General features: G+C 34.5%; 2 protein-coding genes across 2 annotated transcripts; both read left to right on the forward strand.

The window, feature by feature from the left end:
* Positions 1-1,083: 1,083 nt before the first annotated feature.
* LOC140875285 (probable beta-D-xylosidase 7) lies at positions 1,084-5,383 on the forward strand. Its single transcript, XM_073278942.1, has 6 exons — positions 1,084-1,529; positions 2,936-3,408; positions 3,498-3,595; positions 3,744-4,508; positions 4,619-4,960; positions 5,051-5,383. The coding sequence occupies exons 1-6, from the start codon at positions 1,107-1,109 to the stop codon at positions 5,290-5,292; spliced, it is 2,343 nt and encodes a 780-aa protein (XP_073135043.1). The 5' UTR covers positions 1,084-1,106; the 3' UTR covers positions 5,293-5,383.
* Positions 5,384-6,529: 1,146 nt separating this feature from the next.
* Positions 6,530-9,829, forward strand: LOC140874814 (uncharacterized). Its single transcript, XM_073278232.1, has 5 exons — positions 6,530-6,814; positions 6,919-6,992; positions 8,187-8,322; positions 8,410-8,694; positions 9,300-9,829. The coding sequence occupies exons 1-5, from the start codon at positions 6,698-6,700 to the stop codon at positions 9,570-9,572; spliced, it is 885 nt and encodes a 294-aa protein (XP_073134333.1). The 5' UTR covers positions 6,530-6,697; the 3' UTR covers positions 9,573-9,829.
* The last annotated feature ends 4,259 nt before the right edge of the window (positions 9,830-14,088 follow it).

Here is a 14,088-nt window from a genome sequence, read left to right on the forward strand (position 1 = left end):
ATATTTGAAAATTTCATCAAATTTTTCAAGAGAAGAATACTTATGGTTAACAATTGAGAAAATATAATGAAGTATTTGACCACCGTTGAAGTAGTGATATGAAATTAAGATTTATTTAATAGTAAATTTTTTTCAAATAGTATTTTTTAAATTATAAAAAGAGTTTTTAAAAATATTATCTTTTTCCAACCTTCAAATTTTTTCTTAAATGTACAAGAATCATGAATGAGAATATAACAAAATTAATAGAAATGTGAAATAACATCATTAAATTTTAATTCCTCAAGTTTCGTTTATTTTATTTAAGTTTTTATTTTGTAGCGTAATGAATTTAATATTTTTATTTTGAACATTGTGTAAAATTAATTTAAATTTAGATAAAAACTCTAATAAATTTGTGTTTTATTTACAACTTGTTTAATGTTAAATATATAATAAATAATATAAAATCAATTATAAATGATATAACACTACGCGATATTAGTTTTAACACACGAGTAGATGGAAGGATCAAACCGGGAACTTTTGAGAAATATTTGGCACGAAATCGGCAATGTAAAAATATTTAGGACTGAACCGGAAACTTTTGGAAAGCATTTAGGACCAAACCGGGAATGTATAAACATTTAGGACTGAACCGAAAACTTTTGGGAAAGATTTAGGGCCAAACCGGTAACATCCAAACATTTAGGACTGAACCGAAAATGTGTCCAAACAATTAGGACTGAACCGGGATTTTGCCCTCAAATTCCAATATATTTTATGTTTTGTTGTTTTTATTTTAGTCTTTTTTAACATTGTACTGATGTGGTATCGATTTCTACGTAAACAACAGATCGACCTATACATATTAATACATTCGGAAAAAAAAATTTGTTAAAAGTTACCAAAAATTCAAGCATAAATGATCAAAACTAAAATTTGACGAAACGTGAACTAAAATGACAAGAGGTTAATAATCAATAGGAAAAAAAAAATACATCTTTCCTTATTTAAAATTAAAAATAAAATAAAATAAAATATATTAAATTAGTTAATTTGTTATGTCATTGCATTTATATATATTTGGATTCCACTCAACTTCCTCTCTTCACTCCAAATTCACCATGAACAACTACTTCATCCCTGCAACCACCATCATCGTCTTCTTCCTCCTCAAAGCATACTCCGTCGCAGCCCAGCCCAGCAACCACCTCCCGCCATACTCCTGCGACGCCGCCGATCCCGCCAGCAGATCCTTCCGATTCTGCGACACCTCATTGCCCATCGGCGAACGCGTCGGCGATCTGATTTCCCGGCTCACATTGGACGAGAAGATCTCCCAGCTGGTGAACAAGGCGGCGGCGATCCCGCGGCTGGGCATCCCGTACTACGAGTGGTGGTCGGAGGCGCTACATGGCGTCGCGCAGGCCTTAAGCGTGGAGACGGGGATGCTGTTCAACAGGACCATCAAAGCCGCCACCAGCTTCCCTCAAGTGATTCTCACCGCCTCCACCTTCGACGCTCATCTCTGGTACCGCATAGCCAAGGTTCGTCTTCTGTAAAACAAAAACTTCGAAACTCCATTACTGAACAAATTTCATTTCTCCATATATTAATTTAGTTTTATTATTTTCATTTAAAAAAAAAAAAAACAAATTCTATACTTATATAGTAAAGGATATTAGTATTTGGCTAACACGGAATGCAAAGATATTTGTTTATATTGCGATTACGTACGTTTCGATTCAACAAGAAATTCTTGAAAGAGCAATTTCATTATTTCATTTATATCAACTTTAAAAGGTAACACAACACAACTGAAAGGAAAGTAGTCTTCCTGAACATAAATATATTTGTATTTTATGCATATGGATTTTATAATACAAAATATTTTTGTAAAAACTAAAAAGAAATTTAGAATTGGGTAACAATATTAAGATAAGGTGTGTTATGATTGAACTTATGGGACCAGATTTCTCTAGTCAGGTCAAGCCCATTAATTAATTACTAGGGGTAGCATGTCTTTGATATTTTGGATCTTGTTTTTATATATTTTGTCCACGAGCTGGAATTTTTATTCACACTTCACTCATATTGGTGCATTGTTCTTATTTCAAATATAAATAAATAATTGAGTAAAAAAAATCCTCCCACCACCCACACACTGATTCTCCCCATACTATTTCTTTCTCTTTTTTTTTAAAAAAAAATCATGTTTCATATGTTTATGAGTATGACGCACAAAATTTCTTTAGTCTCGAATATGAGATCCCATCTCGATTTTGGAACTCTAGTATCAAGCTAATTATATGTCATAAAGCCGAGTTTTAGGGAAACTTTGGTTGGGTTGTTGCGCATGTGTTTAGTGTTTGTCCTCTCTGAACGTGAATCATCCAGGACAAACACTAAACACATGTAATTGTTTTCGTAAATATTGGTCTTGCATCCTGAGCCTTAATATAATTTAGAAAAAAAAAAAACAAATTGTATATAATTATTTTGATTAACACGTTGTAATTTTATTAATATTGAATCGATTTTCCAAAATCATATTCAGATGCAAAAGGAAAAGCACCAATCCTTGAAGTTAGTGGTCTGGACAAAATTTGGGAAATAACTTTATACAGTGAAGGTTACACACGGTTACAGATCATCTTTAAAATTACAAAACTATCCGAATGAAGAGATTTTCCGATTAAAATGCGTTTGAGATGGTTTTGTAATTTCAAAAATAACCCGTAACAGTATGTGTAACTTTCATTGTACGTGTAGTAGAATTCCAAGATTCATGAGCTGGCCTAAAAATTTCTACTTCAAATATTGGTTACAAGTATGTTTCATGTTGTTTTAGTGTCATCGAATGCAAATAGCATGTCATTTGTCAAGAACTATATTTCTTGTTTCTTACTTATGGTGGTTGGCATCATATATATATGTATGTTGAAAATTGAAGGTGATTGGGACTGAGGCAAGAGCATTGTACAATGAAGGGGGTGCAATAGGAATGACATTTTGGTCACCAAACATTAACATATACAGAGATCCAAGGTGGGGAAGGGGCCAAGAAACGCCCGGAGAAGACCCTTTGCTTACATCCAACTACGCGGTTTCGTTCGTCCGAGGAATACAAGGGGATGGTTTCGAAGGTGGCAAACTCGTTGATGGCCATCTTCAAGTTTCTTCCTGCTGCAAGCATCTTACTGCCTACGATTTGGATAAATGGAAGGGATTCAATCGGTTCACGTTCGACGCTAAGGTTACTAAACAGGATATGGCTGATACATTCCAGCCACCATTCAAAAATTGTGTGGAGAAAGGGGGAGCTAGTGGGATCATGTGTGCGTACAACTTGGTGAATGGGGTTCCAAACTGTGCTGATTATAATCTGTTGACGAAAACTGCTCGCGGAGACTGGGGATTCAAAGGGTAACTTTTTTTATCTAGCTAAATTTATGAAGGCCGCCTGTTTAGGACTAATTGGTGCAAAAGTCACTAACTGTATTTGAAAATGGCAGCTACATAACTTCGGATTGCGATGCAGTTTCGCTAATCTTTGAGCAACAGAAATATGCCAAGTCGCATGAAGAGGCTGTCGCCTACGTGCTCAAAGCCGGTATGCTGAATTAATTCGATTGTTATGTGATGTAAATATTGAAGTTAAACCGTTGCTATAAGCTAAGCTTTCGGTTTTTAGTATAGTGGTAGATATTTAGTTCTACAATGTAACTTAGTTTTTTTAATGGGACCAAATGGAAAAACAGGTATGGATGTCAACTGTGGCTCCTACCTGGGAGAGCATACAAAATCAGCAGTTGAAAAGGGGACAATATCGGAATCTGATATAGACAGAGCTCTACACAACCTCTTTTCTGTAAGAATGAGGTTAGGACTTTTCAATGGTAATCCTACCGCACTCCCTTACGGCCAACTCAGTCGAAACGACGTTTGCACACCTGAGCACCGAGGATTAGCCCTTGAAGCTGCACGCGATGGGATTGTCCTTCTCAAGAACTCTGGAAACCTCCTTCCGCTTTCCAAGACCAAAACCGAGTCTCTTGCAGTAATAGGGCCCAATGCTGATGTTGCCAAAACACTTGTTGGAAACTATGCCGGCCCTCCTTGCAATCCCATTACGCCACTCGAAGGGTTGAAGAGCTACATCAAGAATATCGAGTTTAACCAAGGCTGCAACACTATAAATTGCACTTTCATTAGCCTCGGTGAATCCCTCAAGATCGCGGAGTCAGCAGATTATGTTATACTGGTTATGGGGCTTAATCAAGATCGAGAAAGCGAAGAGCTTGATCGTGTAGACTTAGTACTCCCTGGTGAGCAAGCAACTCTTGTAACCAGCGTTGCTAAGGCAGCTAAAAAGCCGGTTATATTGGTCCTGCTTTGTGGCGGTCCTGTCGACGTATCTTTCGCGAAACATGATCATAATATTGGAAGCATTTTGTGGGCTGGTTATCCTGGTGAAGCCGGGGGACAAGCTATCGCAGATATAATATTTGGTGCACATAATCCAGGTAAAAACTCATCATGTTATAGTGATTAAAAATGTCAATCATTCCCAATTCCGACATTTTACCGGGTTTTCGACATGAACCAAAATGTCATGACACATGTTTCTGTGCAGGAGGGAGGCTGCCTGTTACATGGTATCCAAATGATTTCACCAAAGTGCCAATGACAGACATGAGAATGAGAGCTGATCCATCACAAGGCTATCCAGGGAGAACATACAGATTCTACCGAGGCGAAAGAGTATTCGAATTCGGATACGGTCTTAGCTACACAAAATATGCTTACAAATTCCTCTCTGTCAGCCAAAAAGTGATCAACTTCAAAAGCTTTTATTTGATATCCTTCGAGCAAGAAAGAGACAAAAGCATTTTGGTTTCGGATATCAACTCCGAATCATGTGAGAAGGCCAAGTTCTCCACGGCCGTTGGTGTTAAAAACCACGGAAAGATGGCAGGTATACACCGATGGATCCTTCCTTTCAAAGTTTTACATATAGTTTAACGCACCCCTCGCACGACCAAAATTTCTGGCTCCGCCACTGCAGGTAAACATCCGGTTCTGCTGTTCATCCGCGGCGACGGAGACGCCAACGGTAGGCCAACGAAACAGTTGGTTGGATTTCAAACTGTTAGCTTGGATGCAAATGAGGAGGCCACTCTTGAATTCCAAGTGAATCCATGTGAGGACTTTGGGAGAGCTAACGAAGAAGGGTTGATGATGATGGAATCAGGCACTCATCACTTGGTCGTAGGAGATCAAGAATACATCGTCAACACTTATATTTGAAAATTTTAGTCTTTTTTTTCTGGTAGAATAAACAAAACAAATGACTATCATTTCATGACCACTTCTCTTTTTCAAATAAATTCCTTCGATATTTCCTCTCTCAAATGTTTATATGTCAATTCAATAATTTCAAATTTCTTATAATGTATATGTATGTATTTTGACATAAAAATAAAGTTCGGATCTTAATACAACAACAAGCAGAAACAAAAAAGAATCTAATTTAATATATAAATGGTAAATATGGGCAATTTCTTTAATAGGAGGAGCAAGATGACACTCATGTTATTGTTAGTGGGCAAGATGCATATATAATTTTGTATAATAATATTTATTTGAAATGAAATATTTGAATTTTGAATTCAAATTGGGAGATCTTTTCGGAGACCCCAAACTGATAGGGAAGGCGTTGCGATTACGTTAGCCAAAGGTTGTAAAGCTAATATTTGAAAGACTTTTTAGTTTCTTGCAAGTGACGATATATGCATGTATATATCATAAGATTAAGTGCATGTTATAAATCTATAATTAATAATAATATAATGTTCATAAGAGATATATATAATATAAAATATATAATATGTGGGTTGAGTTTTTTTTTTGCCCCTCCAATAAAATTTAAATGAAAAATGAAAAACAAATGCACTTAAGATTTAAGAATTTGAAATTAGTCTGCGTTTGGATGTATAAATTTGACTTTAAAAAAATGATTTGAAATCAGAACATTTGAAAATAGATTAATTGAAATCACCCTTTGAGATTAGTTGTACACTATATTATTATTACTAGCATAATCGCACACATGCGTTGCATGTGTATAAAATCATATAATATATTTAATATTTTATGTTATATATAAATATTATTTTTTTGATAATATTTAAATTTATTTTTTTCATTTATAAAATAATATAAAAATAAATTTAAAATTTATTTATCAATTTATCATATTTATAATATTTAATTGAGAAAAATATGGTAATTTGAAATATCAAAATTTTAAAAAAAATAAAATAAAAAAAAATTTAATATTTATATCACATAAAGATAATTTCGATAAATAAAAAAATAGTGTCTAAAAGGTAAATTTTTTATATATAAGAGGAGATACAAGTCGCACGAGGGGTATTATAGTAAAAATAATAGAATCGGGACCCACATCTGTCACCGTCACGTGCCATCCCAGCTAGCGCACGTGTCGCCCCACTCTTTCATCTTCTTCCCCGCAAAGCAAGAATATTACTATACCCACTTCCATCGAGCTTCACTATTGCTCCACACTTTCGTTTTCCTCCCATTGCCCTCCAAATCTTCTCCGTAGCTACGCTTCCAGCCCAGACACCGCGAGGGCATCCGCGTCATTTCACTCCCACCCTCTCTCAGATCTCCGCTTGCCCTATTGTTCATGGAGAGAGGAACTCCGGTCAGAAAGCCCCACACTTCTACCGCAGATCTGCTCACGTGGTCGGAGATTCCGCCGGAAAACTCTCCCGCCACAGCCTCCGCCACCCGCTCGCACCAGGTGATGCGCATTTAAATCAATTGATTGATGAATGTGGGAGTGTTTTTTCGTTTGTTTTTTTCCCATCAAATTTTTGTTTTTGAGTTTTTGGTTGATGGATGCAGCCTTCGGATGGGATCAGCAAGGTGGTGTTCGGGGGCCAGGTTACTGATGAAGAAGTTGAGAGCCTGAATAAAAGGTGGGAGATCTAGCTTCGTTTTCTCTTGTTTGAATTCATTGATTTTGTTGCTGCTATTTTCACCATCTCTGTTGACCTTTTCTCGGAGAAAATTATGCAGTGTTGAGATTTTGTTGGCTCGTGTTTTGGGTTGCATTTAATATTTTTGGCTGCATCTTTGAAAATTTTTTAATCGAATTTGAAATTTTGAATGGAAAGACTCCGTTTTTTGGAGTCAATCGCTCTTCTATTGTACCAATAATTGTTCATGTGGAATTATATTTGTCACTTAGTAACAACATTCCCGAATGATTGGGTCCTTCTCTTTCTCTTCGTTTTCTGTAGTGTCTGCGATGAAGAGATTTTGTTGACCGTTGACTAGAAATTGGATCTTATTTATATACGCATCATTTTCTTTCTAAAATCTGCGTGAGGCTGGTCGCGATTATATCTGAATATTGATATAAAGTTATTGGAATCTTGGTTTATCAATTTTTTAAGATAAAGTATTTTCGATCTCAAAATCATGCTTTAAGTTCCGTGAAACCAGGTGAATTGTTGTTTATTCTCCAGTATTTTTGGTTGTATTAGCAGTCAGCACTACTGGCCATTCAAAAAATAAATAAATAAAGAAAACAAATCAAGGGATACCTCGAAGATCATAGAATTGGATAGACCTTTTAATTCAAGGCATGGGTTTCGAATCCTCATGGCTCACTGGAAAATCAAGATTGGCTCAAGCTTTGTTCATTATATTCAACTAGGTAGTGTCATGTCATTGATCTCGTGGAAATAAAGTTAATATATAACGAACACCATGAATCCTGTTTTCGAATGGACAATCATCTTTACATGTGTCTCTTTACATGATAATAATTTCTCCTGCAATGCTCAACAGAACCAACACCAATGGAACACGTCCTGTAGAATAGAATTTTTAGTTGCTTTGTTGAATCTAGGAGAAAATCATTTACGAACGCAAATATTCAGGACAAATTTATGTATAGGCTTAGTTACACTTAAACATCACAACCCTTTTTGAAGCACTTGGGATTTTTTTATTACATATGAGCTGGGCCTCATTCCTCTGTTGTGCTAATTCACCATGGTTATGCAGATATGTTCTAATTAAAGGATTCCTTGATCCACTTGCTAATCATGTGCCTTGTACTTTTACATCATTTAATGTACACACCTGCTTTCAACGTGTTTTAGGAAACCATGTTCAGGCTATAAAATGAAGGAAATGACTGGGAGTGGTATATTTAAAACCAAAGGAGAAAATGGAATATCAGAGACTGAGGATGATGATCAGACCTCAGCAAATAAAACTGGATTGCGTATGTACCAGGTATTCCCAAGGGCTTCTTGTTTACATTGTATTATTTTATATGACGTGCCGTGTCTTGGTAAATTTTATGGTTATTACTGTTGTTAGCAAGTGGTGGGCGGAGTCAGTCAAATTTCGTTTGGTGAAGAGGAGAACATTTCTCCCAAGAAGCCTGCAACTCTTCCTGAAGTTGCAAAGCAGCGGGAGTTGAGCGGAAATTTAGAGAGCGAATCTGAAGCAAAGTTGAAAAAACAATTTTCAGATGCCAAAAGCAAGGAGCTCAGTGGGCATGATATTTTTGCTCCCCCGCCTGAAATTCTACCCCGTCCTTTGGCTGCTCGGGCTTTGGCATTAAGAGAAAGCATTACCATTGGAGATCATGGATCGGATGATGTATGTCTTTCTTCCAAACTTTACTTAATATCTGTATATGCTTTGTGTGAGATTTTGTGATTTACATATTGAAGTTTTATTCAGCTTAGTAAAATTTTTCAAACAACGTCTTTTTTGTTGTGCATGGAATTTATGATTGTTGTGCATCGCGAAATTTTGTGATTTATATACTGTTTGCTGTATTATTGATGGAGATGGATTATTGACCTCTTGAATGAAGTGTTTTTCGCATTTTTAGAAATAGCCTTCCCTCTTCCACACCCTCTTCTTTACATGTTTATAATTTGGTTGCTCTTTTGAATTTCTTTTATCAACAAGTTTTATCTCGCCTTAGTTTGAATTTCAGAATATTAAAATGTGAAATTTTTTCGGCATTGTACTGCGTTTTGGTCTCAGTTTCCTATCTTGTGGGGACTTTTATTGTTTATGTGAAATGGTATGTAACATTCTACTCATAGATATTATGAAAAAGTGTATGGAACATTATTCTTATCGATTAAGATATAGCAACACCAAACAGTATTCTTTTACTGAAACTTAGGATTGTATATAACATGTAAACATAAAGATGAAGTCAACTTCACCTGCTCTCCTGTATTTTGAAGGGTGCTGGGGGGCAAAACAATGGCTCCTCTGCTGCAGAAAACACAGTGAAGACAGCAAAGAAGATTCCTAACCAGAAATTCAGCGAGCTCTCGGGGAACGACATTTTCAGGGGCGACGCACCCCCTGCATCTGCTGAGAAACCACTGAGTTCAGCCAAATTGCGAGAGATGAGTGGCAGTAACATCTTCGCGGACGGAAAGGTGGAATCTCGAGACTTCTTAGGTGGGGTTCGTAAGCCACCGGGCGGTGAGAGCAGCATCGCCCTGGTGTAACGTATTAGGTTCTAACTCAGTTATTTACGAGTTGCTTGTGTCGGTGTTTCTATCTTATATTTGGTGGGGATTTATTCTGATATGGCTTGACAATTTGCGTGGTGGATTTTTTGGAACGTGTTAGGTTTGGTTAACATATCTCTGGAGGTTTATGGAGAGGTTGTCTAATTCGTCAGTGTCTAGTAAAGTATGTGGTTGCAGTGTCTATGAAGTGTTTGGGCATAATATTTATGGTTCAAGTATTTGTTTTTAGTTAATTTTTTTCCCCTTCGTTTCCATTTGTAGTTGTTTTGATTGTTGGTTGGAGTTTTTTACAATTGGATCACGAATCCCAGATCTTGTCTATAATTTGGAATTTGAGAATTGGTTTCACATGAGCTATAAAGTTAAGAGTTCCACCAAAGAAGTATCATGGTTTGGGTGTAAGCATGTGATGCCATATATAATTAGGACTAATTGCATCACACCTCATGTGAAAAGTTTAAAAGGCATAAAACCCCCTAAGAAATATTAATAGGTTAATGCATCCCTTAGTTTTTTGAAATGTAGCACATTTCACCCTTATGTTATACAAACTCGGGCACATTTATACCTTCTCATAGGGGTTTTTATGCTAATTTTTTTAAAACATAGGGTCTAACATGCTATTAATTTTACACAGGGGGTTTTATGTCTTTTAAACTTTTCACAGGGAGTGTGAATGCAATTAGCCCTATATAATTACCTATTTTTACTAGGTTCCTCTTTGGATTTGAATTTCTATGAACGAATTTCCTTTTTCAAGAAATGTTTAGCTAGTTAGCGTTTCACCACGAAATAAATACTAATCAGTTTCGATTATATAGATTATCTTTATTTTTTATTTGTTTCAAATATATTAGCTTACATTATATTTAGTAATATCTTTTTTATACTTTTGTACTAAATATCCTTATTAACTACAATTATACAATTATTTTTTGAATACATTAAATAAAAATAAAATGAGTAGTTTGAATATAGCATGTTTTTCTGATGTAAATTGTAATGTGTGACAAAGAAAACAAAATTATATATTGAGGATAGATTGAGTAATTCTACTAATAAATATATTAGCGGTCGAATACTGGCTTGAGAAATCTGTATAAATTTATATAATAAATGATTAATTATTTGTAATTTGTACATTGTCAAAAATATTATTAAAGTTTTTTTATTAATTTAATTTTAAAAATATATATAACTATAATTAATATTTTGAATATATTTATATCGTTATTTATTTTTCAAACTAGGATAAATATATTTTTTTTGTCTATTTATATACATCTTTTAAGTTTTAAAATTTAAAATATATTATTAATTATATTATATTATATAAACGATTTTTTGGTCCGATCGTCCGGTTAAAATTGTCTGATCGATTGGACCATTTTTCAATATAGACCGGTTCAATCATCGGTTCGATTATGAAAACATTGTATCATATTGATAAATACGTTTTTAATAATTAATTAATTACTTTTTTTTTCAGCAAAATTAATTACTTCATAAAATTCAATTCTCTGCTTCCCCCTTGGTCAAACTTCAAGCTTCGTCCTCCGTTGACATAGTCACGTGGCGTTTCAACCCCCCAATTTCTTAAACTACAATTTTAAGTTTGAATTTTTGTTTGATATATTTTAAATGGGCAATTTGTATTTACTACATTTATATTTTTTGCTTTTTTCCAACATCTTCTTTTGCATGTTAGGATTTTTACAGGAGTTGAGTGTCGACTTTCTAATGCATAAAGTGCAAGCTGTTGGAGAAAATGGTTTTTAGGCCCATTAGTCTTCGAGAATTAATCAAGGATGATTCGTCCTATGAAATCCAAAATTGACTTGAAAATTTGAATCTACATTTTGACTATATATTTTTGGAATATTAATTTGCTAAAAACCGATTTGAGAAAATGAGAAATTAATGATTTAATATTGGTGTATAAAGCCCAATTAATTGTATAGTAGGAAAATGAGAGTTGTCCCACGTTGAAAGAATATGTCAATAGATTGATTAAATTCAAGTCAACCAAGTCAAGCCAACCAACAAGTATGCATCGGCACGAGAGATTTTATTTATGCAACTCGGAAATGGGCTCGATGATGTGGTGGTTTGCTGACGTGGCACATGGTACAGTCAACGTACGCATGGCATTGAGTGAATGATGTGGTGGTCCGAGTGTGTGCCACTAGGACATGACAGGGCGGCGGTTGATGACCGTTAGATCGAAGGGACAACATTTAGGGTTGTGATTGTTTGGTAATTAGATGAAATCCGGACCGTTGGATGGCTAGATTGTCTAGATCAAGGAGATTGAATCTGAGTCGTTGGATTAGGCGGTTGTGATCTGATGCATTTAGGATTGCATCCAAAGGGTGTGATCAATTCAAAAAGGTGCTATCTAGATCGTCCAATTCGAAATGGACGCATAAAATTAAATCTGATCAAGAGATATGATCCAATGGTTGTGGCTCACCAAAAGGGGTGTGATCTACACCATCAGATTAAGATCTGACGGATCAGATTGAATATGAAGCCTAGAGACACAACTAATCACGAAAAAAACCCTCCAACCCTTGGACATCTATAAATAGACCCCAAGTCATAATGAAAAATGTTGTTGGTTGTTAGACATTCTGAAACCAGAATTTAACATTTATTTTGTCCAGCATATTTCTGCATACACTTTTGTTCAACATTTTCAGAAAGTTCAAAAAACATCTTGAAGTTCGTCGGATTTTGTAATTTCGAGTGCTCATATTACAAAACAAAAGTCGTTATATCTTGGGAGACGATTGCCATATTTCATAAGCACCGTGTGTGGGACAAATTCGTCTTAAGGACATAGAGTCTAACTCTAGTCTCGACTTTAACTTTATGTTGGTGTCGTGTTCTCGGACGTGTTGCAACATCTGTCAAGACACAAGTCGAAAAGTTTCAGTTTTGCAAAGAATCCAAACCCATCATAAGCGAGGTGAATATAAATAAGAGTAAATTAGATTTAAATCCTCAAACTCAAACATAATTTTGCATTCAGTCACTGTAAAAAAAAATATGTTTGAACTCCATGATCCATAACAAAATGCTTATGCACTCTTTGGCCCCACATGTTTTTCCTCGGATGAAAGTCGCCACAAAAATTTGAAAATACAGTAATACATGATATTTTAGCATAAACTGTTTTAAATTTGGTATTAATATATGATTTTCGAGTACTCAAAGATGTATGCAAGTATTAATATTAATTACATATTTGTCCTTTTTTCGAATGAACAACGGTATAAAATATTGGAAATGTGGTATTCATATATGATATTGGAGTACATTGTTTTATATCTAGTACTAATATATGATTATTGAGTATCCAAACATGTGTTGATATAAATAAAGTTGCTCAAAGTTTTTACCCAAAATTTTATGTTTTGTACCAGATCTAAAGTTAGTGTTCAAATGTCATATATTAATACCATATTTTCAATGCTCACCTGTAAAAAACATAGACTGAATGCAAATTTATGTTTGGGTCTATGGATTTAAAACAAATTTGCCCTATAAATAACTTAATTTCAAATTCACATCTCGATAACATTTAAAATTGATAAATTTCTACTATTAAATACACTCAATGTTGTAAATGGCGGGAGGCAATGGACCGTCCACCGCCTCGGTTGCCTACGCGTTTGAATTTTTTTAGTCATGCAATGTAATTACAAATAGTCATAATATTTTATATAATATATGTAATTAAATAATGTTTATGCATTAAAAAGTTTTATACAATATAATACAATCTAAACAAAGTGAAAATAAATATATAAATGCAAACTAACAATATCATTAAGGTGGTGGCTGATGGCGGCAGTGATAGGTTTATAATATTTATATTTTTAATATCATGTTTTTCGGGTTTTTATCTGTTGCATTTGTTAATTGGTGCGTTTTTGTCATGTTTTGTAGTTGAAGGAAGTTTGATGATTTTGGCAAATATTTGGGCTAAAAAGTTGAATACTATTACATTTGGAGTTGCCAAGAGGAAAGTTTGAGAAATTGAGCAAACTAGAAGAGGTCTTGAGGTAAGGCATGGGCGCGCTAAGTTACTACGATGTTATTGTTTTGTGGGAGTTGAAGATTTCAGAATTTGAGAAGAAAATACCATATTTTAGGAATTTTAAATATGGTATTTAATTAATAGAAGAATTTTAAAGAGGAGATTTTTAGATAAATAAAGATAGTTGGAGATTTTCTATTTAAAAACAATATCTTTACATTATCTTTTTAGGTTAGGCTTTATCTCTTTTTGAATTTTTGGGATTTTATTTTCTTTGTTTTCTAAGTTTTTACACGTTAGTTTTGGAGATTGGAGATTTCCAGATTTCTGCTCTGCATCTGAACGCTCTGCACGGCCAAGACAGTGAATATTTTTCTTCTTCTTTTCTTCTTAATTATTTCTAGATTTAATCTTTCATATTTTTAGAGAATTATGAAGCCAATTATG

Source organism: Henckelia pumila, chromosome 1 (genome assembly GCF_033568475.1).
Source record: "Henckelia pumila isolate YLH828 chromosome 1, ASM3356847v2, whole genome shotgun sequence".
NCBI classification, from domain to species: Eukaryota; Viridiplantae; Streptophyta; class Magnoliopsida; order Lamiales; family Gesneriaceae; genus Henckelia; species Henckelia pumila.